This window comes from Malaclemys terrapin, chromosome 14 (assembly GCF_027887155.1).
Source record: "Malaclemys terrapin pileata isolate rMalTer1 chromosome 14, rMalTer1.hap1, whole genome shotgun sequence".
In the NCBI taxonomy this organism is placed as follows: domain Eukaryota; kingdom Metazoa; phylum Chordata; order Testudines; family Emydidae; genus Malaclemys; species Malaclemys terrapin.
The window spans coordinates 39,497,925-39,520,082 of NC_071518.1; the positions used below are offsets into that span (position 1 = coordinate 39,497,925).

Below are 22,158 nucleotides of genomic sequence, written 5' to 3' on the forward strand. Positions count from 1 at the left end.
TGGGTCGCGTTATATCGGGGTAGAGGTGTACTTTCATGCCAAACATGGATGTTTAGCATTGATTCTGCATCCCTGCAGGCCCTTGATTCACTAGAAGCAAGCAGTGTCCCCAAGGGACAGCAGAGTGTCTCTAGAGTTGTGAGTTGCAAAGGACCCCGGAAATCCAAGTCCCATAAAAGCAATATTTGAACACTGAGTCGTCACCTCTGAGTAAGCAACAGCTACAGAACCAGCAGAATCTTGTCCCATTAATAATGTCCCAGCCAGCCCAAGAAGCGAATCTCTCAATGCTGCGAGTCTCAACTAGTGGACTGCACTGTGTTTTCTAATAACGTGCATCAGAGGACGAGCCAAGGAAAGAATACACTCAGTGAGGTGAATACCCCATACAGCCCAATGAGAGAGAATCCTGTGACAGAAATGAAATTTGAACCTGTCTTGCGCAATAGCTCAGAAGTGGAAAGGTTTCCCTACACAGAGTGCTAGGGAATATGTTCTAAAGTTCCTAAGTGACTCGGGAGCCTAAGACCCATTTTCAAAGTTTAGGTTCTCAGTCACTTCTGAACATGTGATTTAGACACTTTTGAAAATGTTACCTTCCCTGTGAGAAGCAAAACAATTTAGATCTTTAGAGCAGTTTCCCAAAACATTTTGTTTAGAAAAAAAAACATTGCATAGACTTACGGAGAGTTTTTCAACTATAGCTGTTTTGCCCTGGCATTGCTGCCCTTCCCAGGTAAGGCATGATGCATCAATCTGAAACAGTCAAAACAAATTTGGTCACAGTCTGCTTGGGAAAGTAAATAAACTAATTCTCTTCAATAACGCCAGCAAGGGAAGACTTACCAATGCTATGCATGCACACAGTTTTATCAGAGTTCAAACTGGCTACACTCAGCTTCCCTAGGAAAAGTGAGGCATGTAACTGTTTGCATGGTTCTCTACAGAGCAATTAATTATGTTATGTCAATTACACACTTGCACTGCCTCCTGTAGCTAACTCAATGGATTGCCAGTACTGTTAATAAGGGTAGGAGTCACTACTTGCTGCCAAGGGTACAAGGTAAGGAAATTAGTTACCTAAAGGGAGAGGGGAAAAAACAAATGCAGACGGAGCAATACAAGTAGTAATTGGTTTTTCCTGGTGGTCTGTGGGATTGGGTAATGACGACACTTCATAATCAGAATATATCGGTCAAAAAAGCTGCTTCAATTGTGTCAGAGCAGGTGGTGTTTTTTTCTGGAAACTAAAGGAGGACAGGAAGAGAAGTAAAGGACATCAGACACACCCAGAACAGATGGAGAGCATGAAGAATTTATGCTAACAAATCACAGAAATTTAGAGATTAGAAATAGACATGTCCTATCAGGGCCCCCAGATCATTTCAGGAAAGGCAGAAAACTTTCTAGAGAACCATTCTAAAACTTCATCCAGTGTGGTTTTCAAGTGATTCAGACAGCTTCCATTTCTGAGCCCTTCTAGGCTGTAAGAGGCAAGAAGCCTGCCCTCTCAGTGGTCCACTAAAGCTGCTTACTATGAGCACCAGAACAAACGACCACTAGAAGTTAGTTTCAGAGGATGCAGTCAGAACAATCTCCTGTCAGACCAAGGCTATGGCTACACTAGGAGCTTACAGCGGCGCAGCTGAGCTGCTGTAAGCTCTCTAGTGTAGCCACTCTAAGCCAACAGGAGAGAGCTCTCCCGTTGACTTAATTAATCCACCCCCAATGAGCGACGATAGCTATGTCGGCGGGAGAAGCTCTTCCCCTGGCATGGCACTGTCCACACCGGCACTTAGGTCAGTGTAATTTACATCGCTCAGAGGGTGGCTTATTCACACCCCTGAGTGACATAAGTTATACCAACATAAGTAGTAGTGTAGACATGGCCCAATAAGCTGGATTCTCTGAAGCATGAGCATTAAAAATCACACAATCTTCCTTTTTAAAGTAAATAAATAAATCATGATTTAACTGAGCTTTACGAAGCCAAAACCTAATTGAAAAATTTGCACTATTGGAATTTTTATGTTTATAATCAACTGAATTATAAGTGCAGTTTTTTAAAGCAGTTTTCAGTGTCATTAATGGTAGGATTTCTTATCTGAAGCCCACAAGAAACTGGAACATTAAAACTGTATTTATTCAAAACTTCTTATAAATCCATAATAGTACAATATCAGTGTGTCTACAAAAAGCTTGCAATTTTAACACAGAAAAATTGTTTAGCATTTCAAAACAAAGTTCAAATTTGTGAAAGCTTTCTGTGAACACACACACACACACACACACACACACGGTTTTATCATTATTAATTTCATAATGCAACATTTTAAAATTACAATCCAGGATCCAAAATGGTTATTTAGTTACCTTAGAGTCCCATTATTCAAACTGACTGAAGGTGCTTTTAAGGCTTTCAGAATTTAAATGCTCAATAAGGAAATAAGGAAAGTCAGCTCTGAAGACCTATCTGTTCTCCAGCAAATATCTGATTGCACTAAGCTGAGTGATGAAAACAGGTAATTCAACACCAGTAGAAGAAACTGGAGCTGTTAACAGTTGCAACTCTTCTTTCAATGTCGTCTTTCTTTGTTTTCAGCCAGGCTCTTTACTTGAGATTTCCATCTCTGAACAGCTGTTACATTTTTCAGTATTTCACTGGAGAAAGTAACTTTCTGAAATAAAGACAACAGTAGCCTGCTACAGCAGATACTGTCAGCAGAAACCCATTAAGTGCCAATTGCCCTGTTGTGAGTGGAAACTGGCACATGCAGGTATCAATCATATTTTACAAAGTGACATGGCATTAATGCACCATCATAATGCTTTCAGAACATGCACCACAATTGTAGTCAGTAAATTTATTCAGTCTTCAGGACTTCAACAGTTTCAGCAATTGAACATGAATTCCTCGCTACAGAACTGAGGGCTACTGTTATTGACATCCACATCTAAAGCCAGGCCTCAGCACCCCTCTTCACACCAGTATTTGTCACCTTCTGGCAAAAACTCAACATCCTGTCTATACTGTTAGCAGATTTTCATTAACTGGCCACTTTGAAGAAGTACGCCACCTTACTTCAGGCGGCATGACAAAGAAAGTGCACAGTCAATATGATCTGATATTCTCTCCTTCAAAGTCTCTTGACAGTAAATTTAGCATATGTGCAGATCAACCATGTTATTGGCAGAGATTTCCTCATCTTAGCCATATTGGCTGTCGTAAGACTAGTCAGGTGGCACTTATATCCATGCAGACCTTTTGACTATCACTAGTGGCTGAAGTCAAATACTCATGCGAATGTAAATGAGCCGAGATATCAATGCTTGTCATACAAGTAAACAACTTGTGCCTCATCAATAATCATAATACACAATTGGTTCCTTGTAAACTTTATACGACTCCATCTGAAAAGGATCTGGGGATGATAGTGGAGAACAAATTGAATATAGTCAACAATGTGATGCAATTGCAAAAAAGGCTAATATTCTGGGGTGTATTACTAGGAATGTCATATGTAAGACATGGGAGGTAATTGCCCTACTCTACTCAGCACTGGTGGGGCCTTAACTGGAATAGTGTGTCCAATTCTGAGTACCACACTTCAGAAAAGTTGTGGATAAACTGGACAGAGTCCAGAGGAGAGCAACAAAAATGACAAAAATGACCTGACCTATGAGGAAAAGTTAAAACAACTGGGCCTGTTTAATCTTGAAAAAAGAAGACTGAGGGGGGACCTGATAACAGTCTTCACATATGTTAAGAGCTGTTATAAACAGGACTGATCAATTGTTCTCCATCTTCACTGAAGGTAGGATAAGAAGTAATGGGTTTAATTTGCAGCAAGGGAGATTTAGGTTAGATATGAGGAAAAGATTTCTACCTGAAAGGGTAGCTGAGCTCTGGAACAGACTTCCAAGGAAGGTTTTGGAATCCCCATCCCTGGAGGTTTTTAAGAACAGGTTGGACAAACACCTGTCAGAGATAGTCTATGTTTACTTGGTTCTGCAGGGAGCTGGACTTGATGTTCTCTCAATGTCCCTTTCAGCATCACATTTCTATGATTCTATTTGGACACTCACATACTCAGTTTCTAAAACCTCAGTCTTCTCTTCAAACACTTCATCCACAAGACATCCAGTCACTGCAAACCCTGGTGGAGCAGCATTTCAACCTTTCAGACTTGTGACTGTTCAGTACATCAGAAGATGGTACTGCTTACAAGCACAGCACCAGCTATTACCTTGTCAATTTTGTGTTCTAGTTTGGGGTGTTCTCAACACAAAAGATGAGAAAGATGACCTGCGGGTGGTCTTTTTTGGTGCTGATGAACATTAAGTGTGAAACCTAACAGAAAACTCTGTGTAAAGTCAAATTCTACAGAACTGAGTACAGAATAGCCACTTCAGTTGTTTAAGACGAAAATGAGAAGAAAGTAACTTAAGTAAATGTAACTAAAAAACAGTTTTTTTTTTTTTTTTTTTTTTTTTGAAGATAATGATTTTATCTGACCTGCTGTACTCTGCACAGTATACTACATCACCTTGTTGCTTCCAAGCTGTTTATTCTAGTGGTTCATATTTAAGTTGGTGAAACACTTGTCCTTTCCCTTCAGTGTCATAATCACTATAACAAACTGCTTTCATATAACTAAGATCGGCAATATTCATTGGTACTTAAAACGTGTCCTGTACCTTGTTGAGCTGCCGCTTAGGACTAATTCAGTCAGGACCAAGCAGCTCACACTGGCCTCAGAGGGCTTATGCTCAAACAAGACTATTTTTTATTGTTCTTTCAAAATATGGCCAACACCACACTAGCCACCCAATTGTCCGGGTAATGAAGTGATCGCCTGTTAAGTGCTTCAGGGGATGACCTGTACATCCATTGTCCCATGCCCCCATCAAGTTACTATAGTTTAGGCTTGAAATTAGACAAAGGTTTCTAATAATCAAAGGAGTAAAGTTCTGGAACAGCCTGCCAAGGGAAACAGTGGGGGCAAAAAACCTAACTGGCTTCAAGATGGAGCTTGACGGAGGGGATGGTATGATAAAACTGCCTACAATGGCATGTGGCCGATCTGTGACTGCTAGCAACAAATATCTCCAATGGCTGGTAACGGGACACTAGATGGGAAGGGCTCTGAGTTACTACAGAGAATTCTTTCCCAGGTGTCTGGCTGCTGGGTCTTGTCCAAATGCTCAGAGTTTAACTGATCACCATATTTAGGGTCAGGAAGGAATTTTCCCTCGGGTCAGATTGGCTGAGAGCCTGGGGGGTTTTCACCTTCCTCTACAGCATGGGTCACAGGTCACTTGCAGGTTTAAACTACTGTAAATGGCAGATTCTCTGTAACTTGGAAGTCCGTAAATCACGATGTGAGGACATCAGTAACTCAGGCAGAGGTTATGGGTCTATTACAGGAGTGGGAGGGCAAGGTTCTGTGGCCTGCAATGTGCAGGTCAGATTAGATGATCATAATGGTCCCTTCTGGCCTTAAAGTCTATAGAAGTCAAAATCAAAAGTTCAGTGAAGAATTTTTTTAAATGTGCGCGCACACACACACACACACACACACACACACACACACAATGAGCCGAGTGGCTCTGTTGTGTGTGAACCAGACCTCAAGCAGACTTAGAAGCAAAATGAAATCCGTTTCTAGCCGCAGATTCCTGATGCCCTTTGAGAGTCAGCATAGAGCTCAGACGATTCAGAATACCATCTCTTTCATGTTGGTTCCTGTCTGACCAAAGCCTCAGTCTACTTTTTTTAAATGCCTGTTGCTTTAAGTGGTCACAGGGCAGACTGACTCAGATGCCTTTCTGGTCTTTGCTTCATTTCTGGAGAAAGGAAAAAGAGTCTGGCTTTTTTGGCATGGTCTGAGGGCTCTGAGTATTTCCTGAGAAATGGGTATCTGGGCTTGGTTCTTCTTTTGTCAGAGGACACGTGAGAAGGACTTGTCATAGCAATGCATGCCCTGGCTGTGCAGAGCTGGTGGAGGAGCTATTGAGCAATCCTCTAAGTGCTGAGCCCAGTTCAGGAGATCTCAGGAAGACAAACTATTGGCTACTGAAGATTCTCGCTGTCCTTGCTTGTGGAAAAAGGACCAAGCGTAAGTGTTCGGTGATTAAGGGCCCATGTTCTGTAAGGATCCAGAAGGAAGATGTAACTGCTGAAAAAGCTCTGCCTAAAGGTCCCTTGTGGACACTGCCTGTGAACATATCACTACAGGAAAAACTGTGGTAAGGGGGTCCCTGCAGACAGTGGATATGGTAGCTGAAGTAGAGGCCAGAGGAGCAGAGCAAGAAGCAGTGGTAGCTGGGACAGACTGCTGAATTCTCGTGCATCCTCTGGAAAAATAGATGCATCTTCTGTGGAACTGCTATACAGAGGACGCAGGAGCTGGGGCATCCACCATGCGTGCTGATACCTTCATTGGGAAGGGCATGGGGCAGGCACTGCTCATGGTGGAAGTGGTGCCCTCAAAGCCCTACCAGTGCCACCTCCATTGGGCCTGCTCTGAAATAGCCACTCTGGCCTGCTTGCAGGAGGAAGTTGCAACCTGGGTCCTGTTGCTGGGTGAAGGGGCTTCCACCAATGCACGGTTGAAGGGGGAGCACCAGAGCATACACGTCCTAGTCTCGGCGCCTTTGTTACTTCAGTAGTTTTCTCCACCCCACTAACGTTTTGGCTGAGGAGTGGCTATGGTGGAGATGGGAGCTGAACAGTTCCAGAGGGATTTAATCTGGGGACCCCCACAAAATAATTTGGAGCAAGTCAGGAGTAAAATTTTCAATTCTTGTGCTCGGAAGCGAAATACAGCATGGGATGATTTAGTTGGGAATTGGTCCGGCTTTGAGCAGGGGGTTGGACTAGATGACCTCCTGAGGTCCCTTCCAACCCTAATAGTCTATGATTCTATGAAGCCTGAGAACCACATGCTGCAGCTACCAGGCACAGCTGGGACTTACCAAGCTCCATCTGATTGCGAGGTCTAAGCCTGCTTCCTATGCACCCAGCAAAAGGAAAGCCCACAGTGGGAATGGAAAGCCTGGATGTGAGGTACAACAGTTTCCCTATGCCACTGTTCACCACCTGGTGTACAGGGAGCTTCCCTGGCACCAGCCTATAGGCAAAGAGAGTCACAGAAGGCAAAACAGAGTAGAGAGTAGCTAGACCTCAGACATGGCTCCACTCTGTGCTTGAATGGAAAATGAACACGGATAGGCTGTTCAGGCATAATTAGGGCCCTACCAAATTCACGGCCATGAAAATTGAATCACGGACTGTGAAATCTGGTCTCGTGTGCTTTTATCTCTACTATAGAGATTTCAAAGGGGAGACCAGCGTTTCTCAAATTGGGGGTCCTGACCCAAAAGGGAGTTGCAGGGAGGTTGCAAGGTTATTTTGGGGGGGGGTTGCAGTACTGCTTCCATTACTTCTGCGCTGCTGCCTTCAGAGCTGGGTGGCCAGAGAGTGGTGGCTGCTGACTGAGGGCCCAGCTCAGCAACGCCCCACCAGCAGAAGCACAGAAGTAAGGGTGGCAATACCATCCCAGGCCATCCTTACTTCTGCGTTACTACTGGAGACGGCTCTGCCTTCAGAGCTGGGCTCCCAGCTAGTAGCTACGGCTCTCCAGCTGCCCAGCTCTCAAGGCAGCGCTGCCACCAGCAGCAGCACAGAAGTAAGGGCAGCCGTACTACAAACTCCATCCACACCATAACCTTGCAATCCCCCCACAATTCCTTTTTGGGTCCCCTGCGATTACAACACCGTGAAATTTTAGATTTAAATAGCTGAAATCATGACATTTACAATTTTTAAAATCATATGACCATGAAATTGACCAAAATGGACTGTGAATTCGGTAGGGCCCTGGGCATAATGCTGGCTGTGGTACAGTCTTGAGATCATGGAGTGCACATTTACCTTTCCCATAACAAAAACACCTGCTGTCCTGCTCCCAGCATATTCTCGGGTTTATAGATGCTGACCCTGATATCCCCAGTTCAGTTCCATCTTTGAGTTCCCAAATTTACCTAATTCAGTTTACCCCACTAACTAGCAAAACAAAACAAGCATGTGGCTTTTACACAGAGGTTTCATCATGGGACAACCTATGGTGCCGTCACAACCTACCACCAGTTGGTGCCATTATGAGCGCAGCTGCACGAAGCAGGCAGGCAATGCTAAGAAGAAGAGCTAGACGCGAGAGGGGCAGGGAATAAATAACCCAGGAAGTGTGACTGAGATGACTAACATTTTGGATTTGGGGGAGAAAAAACATCAGCTTTTCCAGTGCAAGAGTTTAAGATAAACATCAATGAAATCTGATAAGGGTTATGAGAACCCTCCTCCCACAGGAGAGAGACAGATTTAAGAAGTGGTAGAGGGCCCTCACCCCCCTTCATTAGGTACTTACATACAGGGATCCTAACTGGGTCCTGTCTGTATCAAATATATGGTAGTAATGTTGTACAAAACTGGATCCAATCTGCTCCCAAATAGGCTTGTCTCCCATTCTGAATCCTCCGCCAGAGCCAGTGACTGTAAAAGAAAGTCAGAAAGAACAGTTCATAGATTCCAAGGCCAGCAGGGACCACTGCGATCATCTAGTCTGACCTCCTGTAGAGCACAAGCCAGAGACCTGACCCAAAGTAATTCCTTCAGCAGATCTTTTAGAAAACATCCCATCTTGATTTAAAAGTGATCCGTGCTGGAGAATCCACCACGACCCTTGGTAAACTGTGTCAATGGTTAATTCTTCGCACCATTAAAAAGGTACACCTTATTTCCAGTCTGCATTTGTCTAGCTTCAACTTCCAGCCATTGGGTCATGTATGTTTGTTATAGCTTTCTCTCCTACACTGAAGTACCCATTATTAAATATTTGTTACCCATGTAGATACTGTAGTCAAGTCGCCCCTTCTGACACGAAAGAGCAGCCAAACGCTGTGTTAATATGTAAATAACAGAATTAAATGAGTCAGACTACAGCCTTACAGTGAACAGCCAGCCAAGAACATAACTCGCACGGGGCTTTTAGACTACCAGATCTATGCTACTGCAATATAGCAGCCGTCTACAGCATGACTGCAGATGTCACACACAGCTGCATTTAGGGAGTTTCTGCACTTCTCTGGCACAGTGGCAATGGAGAATGGAGCCTTTGATTGTGCCACTCGGTGATGGCCACTGGGGAATAAATTGCTTCCTCTGGTGTCCCAAAGAGCAAACCTACAGTCACCCTCTCTGTAGCTACACCTCTACCAATAACCACAAGGCGGTGATCCCCAGTATTTCAGGGCAGCTGTTTTCTACATGAAATCTCCCCTTTGGACCAGTCAGTACCCACCACTTCCCATTCAACTAGGCAAACTAGCCCTCAGTGGAGTCTGGTCTGCTCTTGCAGTACCAGATTTGGACCAATCTAAACTCTGTTAGAGCACGCACAACTGAATGAGAGGAAGGAGGGCAGCAATTATGCACTGGGGCCCAGCACCAAAGCTCACTATTAAAAAATAGGGAGGAGAAACCTGAAGTTACATCCATGACCTAGAAGTACTGGTAAGGATACCAGCAGGTGGTAGTCACTGCCTTATAGTTAGTATAACAGGGGAACTCTATTTTCCCCAGAAATTACCCCATCCGGTGCAGTCTCCCAGGATGGATTAGGGCTGGTATTCCCTGGCATACAGTATGGAGACTTATTAGTCAAAGGTGAGAGCAGAAACTTTTTTTTTTGGCCAGTTACAGAATCAATGAGCCTGCCATCTTGTTTTGGCAAGTTACAAACTGAGTATTAAGCTCAAGTGTACCTTCCAGATCTGTGACTAGAATGACAAAGGCTAGCCCCTGGAGCAGCTTCTTGTGGTGCCCGCATACCTAGCCTTGATCACCGATCCTGGGTTCTCCATGCGTTAGCAAGTATAAGAAAAACTAGAATCCACAAAAGCAGCACCACTATGTTTAAGATCTCAACAGGGAGAGGTGGGCTCAGATAATCGCCTGTGAAAGTATTGGCAGAATGTTCTTTGGCTGTTCTAATGGAGGTAAACTTAAGAAAACGTTGCAGGGCACTAAGGGATAGATAACCCATCTGACCTTACATGAGAGAGTAGTCCCGGATCTAGAATGCTCAGGACGGATCTAGCTGACGTTTTCTGGCAATGAGCTGAGGGGTAAAACATTCATTTTAATTATGAATTAAGGCAAATGTAGATACACCTCTACCTCAATATAACGCTGTCCTCGAGAGCCAAAAAATTTTACCGCGTTATAGGTGAAACCGTGTTATATCGAACTTGCTTTGATCCACTGGAATGCGCAGCCACCCCCCCCCCCCCCCGAGCGCTGCTTTACCGCGTTATATCCAAATTCATGTTCTATTGGGTCGCATTATATCGAGGTAGCGGTGTAGTTATATCAAACTTGCTTTGATCCACTGGAGTGCGCAGCCCCACCCCACCCCAGAGCACTGCTTTACCGCATTCTATCGGGTAGCGTTATATTGGGGTAGCGGTGTACTTTCTCAGTCTAAAAGAATGAAAAGTTTGTGGGTCAATGCATGGAGGATTATTCTTAAATATTGCAAGGGTGTAGTAGTAGGATTTTATGTTTGTCTGTATGTAAAAGACCAGATGAGCCTTCTATCCTTCCTACAAGTCTCATTCATCATTAGTACCCAAAAGAAAAAAAAATAAGACTTTCTGAAAATGTATTAAGTTGCTTTATTAGGGCTTAGGAACAGGCACATGTTCCATACTCTATGAATGTGTTGTTCCAATAAGTCATCTGAAAAGAGGAGAATGCAACTTCCTCATCTGATATAATGACAAATCACTGCACACTAAAAGTGAAGAGTTCTCTCTGATCTTCTCTTTTCTAGCACCTCCTTGTTCCTCACGGGGAGCAGGGGGGAGTTCCTTGTTAATTTTGCCTACCTCAAAGGATCAACATAGATTACCTTGAAATTTTTATCTTCAAGACAGTAACTTTTGTGGTACAAAAATCTCTGAAATAATACAACTCTTTTCCTACTTGCCAGTGGGTCTTAACTCTACTTGGACAGCACCAGATATAGGCAAGGAGGAGCTCGAATCACTGTACAACCTAACTGCCCAATATCAATACTTGAACAGTTCTATTGTGGTAGCACCTAGAAGCCGATCACACTGTGGCTCCATTGTGGATGGTGCTTTACAAATATACACGGCACAGTCTGAACTCCAGGCCTGGGTTCAAACCTGAACTCAACATCTGGGCCCAGATATAGAAATGCTGCCCAGCTGGAGCGCCTAATGAACTCTTATGTCAACAAGCTACCGGCTAAACTCACTCAAGCAAGAGTTCTGAATATTCCCCAGGTGTGAGTTTTAGCGGTCTCAGTGGCACAGCATGAGAACCTTTCACGTCTACAATCCTGTTCAAATCTGCACCCAGATGTCCAGTCTTGGGTTTTCCTGAATACTCAGTGAACATTCACCCACATCATGAGACTCCTACACAATTCAGTGTGGCTACCAAAGTCTGCCCAGAGGTCCAGACCTGGAAGAGCAGGAGTCACTGCAGGGCAGCATTAAGGTGAACTACGAACCCTATGCAGGAAGTTTGCTCAGTAGCTGTCTGCTTCCTCACATTAGTGCCAGCAAGAGTCAGATGTAACAGGACCTCTGTCAAACACAAAGAACTCATTCACATTAATGACCCTCATCTTCTTTAAAGCTTCTTCCCCCCACGGGCAGCCAGAAATCCCCCACTAACGCTGCCGTTTAATTCTGAGCCAGCGCATCACTATTGATCATTAATACCCTGATGGACACTGCTGACAACTAGAGAGAGCCCCTAGTTTAGCAACTAAAGCGTTTAAGAAACTGCAGGGGAGGGAGAATCCAATTGCAGAGATGTGTATGCCTCTAAAAATGGAGGTATTCGATACAATAAAACAGGAAGCAGACATCTTGACAGGGAAGGTAGCTCTGGGTGTATATTAAGGGCAGCAGGCTCAGACGTAGTAGGCAAATTCCAGTATCTAGTTAGCCACTGTTCAGTGTTCACACTTTCCACCTAGTCTTCAGAAACAAATGCTGCTTTTCATTTGCCAAGCGAAGGCTGTTTTCAATATATATCCTTAGATCTAAACAGTGTTTCAAATCCAACTTTTTTTTGCAGAGTGAACCACATCCTAGAGATGGTCTCAAAGCCAACTATCCTTCCATTTGCAATCATACCGCATCCTTGTGGGAACTACACCCATTGCTTGCATACAAGAGTCACATTAGGAAAATCTAGATGTATTTTTCATCTGTCTTTAGTCCAGTAAGGTCTTGTCTACACACAGTTGCATCAGTTTAACTAGAACAGGTTTAAAAAACAATTTAGCTAAGTTCATGCAGAAATCTTGCACGGATACCTATACTAAACTAAACCTGGCACAGAATGATTTAAATTAAATTATTGTATGCAGTGTACTGTAGCTGTGTCTGTCCCAGGACATTAGAGAGACAAGGTGGGTGAGGTAATATCTTTTATTGGACCAACTTCTGTTGGTTGAGACACAAGCTTTTGAGATACACAGAGCTCCTCCTTAGGTTCGGGAAAAGTACTCTGAGTAGTACAAGATCAAACAGATAGTTTAGCATACAAGTTTAGTGTAAGTAGCTGTTTGGTGAAGGCAGTTTTAAAGTATGATAAGGTGTATATCCCAGGCTTCCTCCTCAGAGCACATACTGTGGGTTCAGAGTATCTCGCTGTAGATAACAGCTGTCTTGGTGTGTTGGGGTGGTTACTGGATCTAAGAAGGTAGGTGCAGTGATCTGTGGGTTTCTTGTATATAGTTGTCTATAGAGTTCCATTGTCAAAGCTGATTGTGGCGTCCAGGAAGTTGATGCCAGTGTGGGAATGTTCCAGAGAGAATTCTGTTATCTAGGGGCCAGGCACTCAGATGCCACAGAATGTGCTCCAAGGAGAAAGTCCAGGATATACACCTTAACACACTTAAAATCTCCTTCACCAAACAAGGACACTCCACCAGAGAAGTAGATTGCATCATGGAACGGGCCACCCAAATACCCTGAAAGCATCTGCTTCAGTACAGAAATAAAGCTCCCTCTGACAATATACCCCTAGTTGTCACCTATCACTCCACACTAGAACCCATCGGGGTATCAGCAAACTACAACCCATGCTTGATGGGGACCCCATCCGGAAAGAAGTGTTTCCTGAAACCCCTCTTCTGGCTTTCAAACAACCCCCCAATCTCTCCAAGATCATCATCAGAAGCAAGCTTCTCACAGACCTGGACAGACCAACTCAAAGCAGCACCAGACCCTGCCAGAACAACAGATGCAAAACCTGCAGACATATCTCTACTGCTACAATGATCAACACCCCAACACACCTTTCAAGATCCATGGGTCCTAAACGTGCCCATCACAACGTGGGGTATATCTTACCCAGTGCATTAAATGCCCCAACAACAACTATGCAGATGAAACCAGATAGACAATCACTATGTTTTTCAATGAACTCACAAAGGAAAATGATAAAAGGAACACACCCTATCATTCTTGGGTGTAAACTTTTCACAAAGTGATCACTCTATATCTGACCTATCAGTAAAGCCCTGCGGGGATACAAAATTTGTATCCGCATCCGAGCCACAAACATGGTCAACGGATATGTGCATCTGTGGATGCGGATAGCTGCAGATTTGCGGGGCTCGACTGCTCGGTCCTCAGCCTCAAAGGCAACCTCCACAACACTTTCAAAAGATGAGCCTGGGAGCTTAAATTCATAACTTCACTAAACACTAAAAATCATGGTCTTAGTAAAGACACTGGATTTATGGTTTATTACAACAATCTGTAATCTATTAACCCCCTCTTTCTGTCATATGACTGCAGGGGTATTGACAGGCCACTTCTCCTTGAATGTCCTTTACAACAGTATTTCTCAATGACTAGTCTGTGGACCCGCACCGGTCCCAGAGATCTCTCTGATACAGATTAGGAAGGCAGCAAGCTGGTCTCTGATATCAAAAAGGTTGAGAAACACTGCCTTAGAATATGTGCTCACTGCTTATGCTAAAGTATCTGTTTGACTTTGTATTTAGCTGTAACACTCAAGAGTACCTTTCCCAGACCCAATGAGCGCCGTGTAGCTCAAAAGCTTGTCTCTCTCACCAACAGAAGTTGGTCCAATAAAAGATATTACCTCAACCACCCTGTCTCTCTTAAATTAAATTGATTCCTTACTGAGTGACACTACATCAATGCAAGCCATTTTAAAATGGATTTAAGGGTGTCCACACAATGGTTAAACTAAATCAAGTTAGTGTGTTAGTCAGCATCAAAATAGCATTCAATGTAGATGTGCACGCAGCACAAGTCTGAAGTGAAGCACATTCCCAGAACAGTTTGCAGTTTTGGTTTACAAGGAGCAGAAGAAGTGTCCATTGTTATCTTCTTACTCTATTTGATGCTTTAGATTTGTTTGCTCTACTTACAATTTCTGATGTTGCAAGAAGTTCTCTCTCGGAAGGCAATTACTTTGGAATGAGTTGATCTCCTTATCAATCGATTTCCAGGACTCTGCTCCACAAAGGAGGACAGGCAGGAGGCTATTGTTAATTGTTGTTTTGTGTGTGTGTGCACGTGTGTGTGCCCATGTGTGTCAGTGCCAATCATGCTACTTTTCCAAATCTTTTCAAATTTATGAAAGTTGTTTGCTGCTTTTGATATTCATAACTAGACATCTAGCATGGCGTCACTATTGTATCTCTCTCTTCCCAGATAGGTAACATGATTTACTTATTTAGCATTAGTTCGTCCAGTCTCATGGTTACTTTTGGAACATTGATAGCCATATATTTTGTCTTCCCCTTGTTGATGAACAAACCAATTTATTTTGCTGTATCTGCCAAAAGCTGTGTCTTGTTCTTCCATTAAGCAATATGTTTAAGCAAGACAATGTCATTAGCAAAAACAAGGTCATCCAATTGTGCTTTATAATTTGTCCATAAAATTTGTCAGTTGCCCTTTGTGGTTACCTTCCTCATGACATAGTCAATGACCGGTGCAAACAATAGTGGGGACATAGCTGGAGTAAGGCAAGGATGTACTGTCACTGAAAACCATTGGCTGATGTCACCATCTGACTGCACATATGGCATTATCATGTAGATCCTTGACTATTCTAATTATTTTGCTGGTATTCCATAGAATGCCATAATTCTCCAAATATCAGGGGGTAGCCATGTTAGTCTGTATCTACAAAAACAACAAGGAGTCTGGTGGCACCTTAAAGACTAACAGATTCATTTGGGCATAAGCTTTCGTGGGTAAAAAGCTCACTTCTTCAGATGCATAGAGTGAAAGTTACAGATGCAGGCATTATATACTGACTCACGGAGAGCAGGGAGTTACTTCGCAAGTGGAGAACCAGTGTTGACAGGGCCCATTCAATCAGGGTGGATGTAGCCCTGCTCCTGCCTTGCCTCACTCTAGGTACCCAAACAAAAAAAAAAACAAGTTAACAGTGTCTTGTTCAGCCTAGTTCTTTGGCAGCATCCACAACACAGCCCCAGTTCACATGGTTTAGGAAAAGTGAAGGAGCATTTTCAGAAACAGGCCCAGGAGGTTGCGATGTGCATAAAGCTTAACATCCATCCATCCATGGAGTTAGAATTGATACCATTAAAGCTATGATCAAACTTTAAGCCAACCTTTTTGATGCAAGCAGATTCTCATTTCTTATTCTAATGACAGTCTAAAATTACGCTAGAACTCGGTTATGCTCTAGAGACAATTTGGCTCATTTACTGCAGCATCTGGAAAATTTATCTTCAGTGCTATTTAAGCTGGAGGCCAAAATGTACATCAGTAACTGGGTTTGAAAGAGGAGAACCAGAGTGACAAACAAAAGACGACGTTAAATGCATGAATAGTAGAAAAATCTGCAAACTGAATAGTAATTCTAAAATTCAAGTGACCTATTTCTCTCTTAGGGTAGGTCTTCACTACCCACCGTATCGGCGAGTAGCGATCGATTTATCTGGGATCAATATATCACGTCTCGTTAAGACACGATATATCAATCCCCGAACGCGCTCACCATTGACTCCGGAACTCCACCAGAGCGAGCGGCAGTAGCGCAGTCGACGGGGGAGCCTCAGCCATCGATCCCGCGCCGTGTGGACCCCAGGTAATTCGATCCAAGATACTTCGACTTCAGCTACGCTATTCGCGTATCTTGGATCAATATCCCCCCCCCCGGTAGACCAGCCCTTAGAGAGAGCTGAGGAACAAAACCTCTGAGAATCCCTCACAAGAAGGAAAAGCTACATTTTCTTTTTCCTAAATTGAGAATGAGCTTTAGGGAATATCTACACAGTAATGTAAGCCCAGGGTTAGTGGAATTTGAGTCAGCTGACCTGTGTCCAGGAACTCTGGGCTTGAATGTCTACACTGCATTTTAACCCTAGGTTAAGGATTTTCTGATCCATGCTCGAACCCAGGACTCTAGTATCCACACTGCAATGCACAGACCCAAGTCAAAGTAACCCTATCCCCGAGTGCTTAGTGCATGTCCGTCTGTCCCCGGTTGACACTCTAGCCCAGGGGTCAGCAACCTGCAGCACGCAGGCTGATTTTTAGTGGCACGCTGCTGCCCGCTGGGGTCCTGGCTGCCAGCCCTGCTCAGCCCGCTGCCGGCCTGGATTACGGAACCCAGACCAACCAGCAGTGGGATGAGAGCGAAACCTTAAATTAATGGCACACCACCTCCCAAAGCTTGTCGACCCCTGCTCTAGCCCTACAAATGTGTTGCACTTTGGGAAAACTCTACTGCCCACCATTTCCTAATTGTGAGGGTGCTACTGATAGGACTCAGGTGCCCATAAAGAACAGATGAGTACATAAACTGCATAATTAGCTCCTTTGGTGGCTATCCCAGTAGAATGATTGCCGTGTGAGAAGCTTTATACCGAACTACCCTCTGAGAATTGGGCTCTCCACTTTTAGACTGAGGCACATTGGCAGGAAAATGCCCATGTGCACCTGTTCCGAGAAGAAATAGGACATCAGTCACCAGGGCTGTCAAGCTATTAAAATGAAACTTTGCAAGTCTTAATATTTCGAATGGGATGTTCAGTGAAGACGTTTTTGTTTGTTTGGTTGTTTTTTTTATTTATTTTTGTCTGTTTGTTTTGATATTTGACATAAAATGTAGGTTTCAGAGGAAGAACAGGCACACCTCTGCCTGGCTGCTGCCAAGTGGTGAAGTGCATCCCCAGCACTCCCCGGGGATCGCTGATCCCATCCCACACTGCACCCAGCAGGCAGGAATAAGGGATCCCCAGGAGGCTGTGGGGAAGTTTGGGGGCTGCCCTGACAGTGCAGGCTGCTGCCCAGGTGTGTCTGCGCACACAGCCCCGGGGAGCGGGGCCCAGAAGCAAGGGACAGAGAGAGGAGTGGGACCTGCCACATGAACCATAACTAGAGGGCTAAGCTTTCAGTTGGCATATGAATTTGTATGATTCCCAAATAAGCCCACAGCTGCCTGTTTAAAATCACTGCAGTGTAAAGCTAGTAGCAGGTATTAACATTAAGAGATGCATTGGCACCTGGCACATATCCACTAGCACATTCTGCTGCAGCTAAAAAGGTTAGCTAATCTGAACATTGGCTATTTCTAAATTAAATCTTCTCTCATACGTCACATGCATTTCGCTTCAAGAATCCATTGCACCAGCAGTATCAATTTAAGGGCAAGCCATTTGCAAACACTGCCGTAACCTCTTTTTGCTCTTAGCTAAGAAACTTGCAATCCCCACTCTCCCCGTGCTGCCTCTTCCAACAGCTCCAGATGGACGCCATTGCTCTGGAAGTTTTACAAATCTTGGCTGGAAAGTCCCGCCCCAAAAAGAAATGAAATGGTTTGTTTTTAATCTAGACTTAAAATGGGACAGTCCCTGCAACCTTTATTATGGAGAAGCTACTGTGACTATGGGTATGTCTTCACTTACCGGAGGGTCCGGCGGCAGGCAATCGATGTTCTGGGATCGATTTATTGTGTCTGGTTAAGACGCGATAAATCAATCCCGGATCGATCCCGGAAGTGCTCGTCGTCGACGCCGGTACTCCAGCTCGGCGAGAGGAGTACGCGGCATCGACGGGGGAGCCTCCCTGCCGCGTCTGGACCCACGGTAAGTTCGGACTAAGGTACTTCGAATTCAGCTACGTTATTAACATAGCTGAATTTGAGTACCTTAGTCCGAAGTGGGGGCTTAGTGAAGACCAGGCCTATGGTGGGGACTGGACTTTACGCCTATACGCACGATACATACCTGAAACGGAACAGTGTGGTATATTGTTTTGTTACATTCTTTTTGAAACTTAAATATTGACAATTTGAGTTGCTCAAGTACTGACATTATTTGTACTAATATTTGACCAACTACAGATGCACAAAAATATACACACAAAAAAGGTGAAATTGGTGAATATGTCATAAAATCATAGGAATGTAACACTGAAAGGGATCTTAAGAGGTAATCAAATCCAGTCCCTGAGCTGAGGCACGATCAAGTAAACCTAGTTCATCCCTGACAGGTGTTTATCCAACCGGTTCTTTAAAACCTCCAATGATGGTGATTCCATAATCTCCCTTGAATGCCTATCCCAGAACTTAACTATGTAGTTAGAAAATGTTTTCCTAGTATCTAACCTAAATCTCCCTTGCTGAAGATTAAACCCATCCCTTCCTGTCCTACCTAGAATGGACATGGAGAACAATTGATCACAGACCTCTCTCACAGCCTTTAACATATTTAAAGACTTATCAAGTCTCCCCTCAGACTCTTTTCTCAAGACTAAATATACCCTTAAAACAAACAAACAAACAAACAAACAAAAAAACCCTACACAAACCTTTCCTCATAGCTCAGGTTTTCTAAACCTTTTAATACTTGTGTTGCTCTCCTCCAAACTCTCTCCAATCTGTCCACATCTTTCCTAACATGTGGTGCCTTAACTGGACACAGTACTCCTGCTGTAGCCTCACCACAGCAGAGCAGAGGACAATTTCCTCCTGTGTCTTACATACTACATTCCTGTTAGTACATCCCAGAACAATATTAGTCCTTTCCACAACTGCATCACATTGCAGACTGAATGTGTGTCAATCCACTATAACACCTAGATTAGGGCTGTCAAGCAATTAAGAAAATTAATCGTGCGATTGTGTAGTTAAACAATAATGGAATATCATTTTTTAATATTTTCAATGTTTTCTACATCTTCAAATATATTGATTTCAATTACAACAGAATGCAAAGTGTACAGTGCCCACTTTATATTTATTTTTGATTACGAATAGTTGCACTGTAAAAAACAAAAGAAATCGTATTTTAATTCATCTCATACAAGTACTGTGGTGCAATCGCTATCATGAAAGTGCAACTTACCAATGTAGAATTATGTACAAAAAATAACTGCATTGAAAAATAAAACAAAGTAAAACTTTAGAGCCTACAAGTCCACTCAGTCCTACTTTCAGCCAATCACTCAGACACACAAACCTGTTTACAATTTGCAGGAGATAATCCAGCCCGCTTCTTGTTTCAATGTCACCTGAAAGTGAGAACAGGCGTTTGCATGACACTTTTGTAGCCAGCGTCGCAAGATATTTACATGCCAGATGTGTTAAAGATTCATATGTCCCTTCATCTTCAACCACCATTCCATAGGATATGCGTCCATTCTGATGATGGGTTCTGCTTGTGTGACGGATGGCTAGAAAGGGTTAAACATCCTGCAAAATAAAAAACCCTCAAAAGACACATGGGAAGATAATGTTTGTGTTTTTGTGTATTTACATATGTATGAGTCGGGTCAACAAAGTAGTCAACAGTTCCTGTCTATGATATATTCTGATAATTCAGACGTCAAAAGAACATCCTATCATTTAAATGAATTGTAAATATGGGATATCTCGTATTCATCTCTCTTTGAAATGTACTGTGAATGGTGGAGGAACAAGCAAATGGCCTTATGTTAATTCATATAGCTAAGTACCGGTGATGGACCTCCTTCAAAGTCATCCTAATGACCTTTTGTTCCCAGAGGAACTCCCAACTTGTCAAAGAGGACATGAAATTGTATAAAAGATCTTGGGTCCTGATTCTGTCATCTCAGATCTGCTTAGACTTCATCAGGGGAACTTTAAGTCGCAAGACTTAGTACGCCCTGAATATGCTGGTATGCCCTGAATGTGAGATTTGGACATTGGACTATGACCTATGACCTGAACTCTACAGGAACTCTTTGCAACTACAAAGCTCACCATCTCTGCTGTGAATCTGAACCTCAACTAATTGATCTCATGTCTGTATGTATATTGAACTTTTAACTATACTCTCTCTCTTTTGTTTTTTAATAAATTTTAGTTTAGTTAATAAGAATTGGCTGTAGTGTGTATTTGGGTAAGATCTGAAACGTGCATTAACCTGGGAGGTAATGTGTCCGATCCTTTGGGATTGGTAGAACCTTTTCTTGTATAGGATGAAATAAGATTTACAGAAATTTTCATCATATCTGACGTGGGTATCTGGATGGAGGCGTGAGGCTGGATCACTTTAAGGCAGGGGTTCTCAAACTGGGGGTCAGGACACCTCAGGGGGTTGTGAGGTTATTACATGGGGGGTCACAAGCTGTCAGCCTCCACCCCAAACCCTGCTTTGTATTCAGCATTTATAATGGTGTTATAAATTAAAAACACTTTTTTATATATTTAAGGGGAGAGGGGTCGCACTCAGAGGCTTGCTATGTGAAAGGGGTCACTAGTACAAAAGTTTGAGAACTACTGCTTTAAGGGAACTGTGGTGTTTGGACTTCTGAGTAACCAGTAAGGTATGAAAGAAGCTATTTTATGTTGGCTTTGTAAATCTAAGTATTAGTCAGATGCCACCAGCAGAAGGTTGATTTTCTTTTTTGATGGTTTGGGTTCTGTAATTTCCGCATCTGAGTGTTCCTCTTTTAAGTCGGCTGAAAGCATGCTCCACACCTCCTCCCTCTCAAATTTTTGAAGGCACTTCTGATTCTTAAACCTTGAGTCGAGTGCTGTATCTATTTTTAGATACATTGGTATCTTCTTTGCATTTTGTCAAATCTGCTGTGAAAGTGTTCTTAAAACAAACATGTGCTAGGTCATCATCCGAGACTGCTATAACATGAAATATATGGCAGAATGCAGGTAAAACAGAGACAAAGACATACAGTTCTCCCCCAAGGAGTTCAGTCACAAATTTAATTAACTCATTATTTTTTAACAAGCATCATCAGCATGGAAGCATGTCCTCTGGAATGGTGGCCGAAGCATGAAGGGGCATCCAAATGTTTAGCATATCTGGCACGTAAATACCTTGCTACGCCGGCTACAAAAGTGTCATGTGAACACCTGTTCTCACTTTCAGGTGACATTGTAAACAAGAAACAGGCAGCATTATCTCCTGTAAATGTAAAACTCGTCTGTCTTAGCGATTGGCTCAATAAGAAGTAGGACTGAGTGGACTTGTAGGCTCTAAAGTTTTACATTGTTTTGGTTTTGAGAGCAGTTATGTTTAAAAAAAATCTACATTTATAAAAGTTTCACTTTCATGATAAAGAGATTGCACTACAGTACTTGTATGAGGTGAACTGAAAAAAACTATTTCTTTTGTTCATTTTTACAGTGCAAATTTGTAATCGAAAATAATAATATAAAGTGAGCACTGTACACTGTGTTCTGTGTTATAATAGAAATTAATATATTTGAATAGGTAGAAAAACATCCGAAAATATTTAATGAATTTCAATGGGTATTCTATTGTTTAACAGTGCGATTAATTGCGATTAATTTTTGTAATCATGATTAAATTTTTTGCCTTAATCGCAGTTAACTCACGTGATTAATTGACCGCCCTAACCCAGACCCTTTTCAGCGGTTCCACTGCCTAGCCACTTATTCCCCATTTTGTAGCTGTGGAAGGATTTTTCCTTGCTAAAGCGGTGTCTACACTACGGATCTTACAGCTGTACCACTGCAGCTACACCGCTGTAAGGTCTCCTGTATAGCTCCTCTATGTCGGAGGGAGAGAGCTCTCCCGCCAGCAT

General features: G+C 43.0%; 1 protein-coding gene across 4 annotated transcripts in view; it reads right to left on the reverse strand.

Moving 5' to 3' along the window:
• Window positions 1-22,158, reverse strand: part of NUTF2 (nuclear transport factor 2) — a 55,094-nt gene that overhangs the window by 15,956 nt on the left and 16,980 nt on the right. For 3 of the 4 annotated variants that reach the window (XM_054048764.1, XM_054048765.1, XM_054048766.1), the window contains exons 2-3: window positions 8,430-8,554; window positions 685-756 (exon numbers count right to left, since the gene is read on the reverse strand). In XM_054048764.1, coding sequence (XP_053904739.1) covers window positions 685-756; window positions 8,430-8,528 — 171 coding nt within the window. In that variant the 5' untranslated portion in view covers window positions 8,529-8,554. The remainder of the gene's footprint in view (window positions 1-684; window positions 757-8,429; window positions 8,555-22,158) is intronic. The other variant, XM_054048763.1, reaches the window with a different exon arrangement.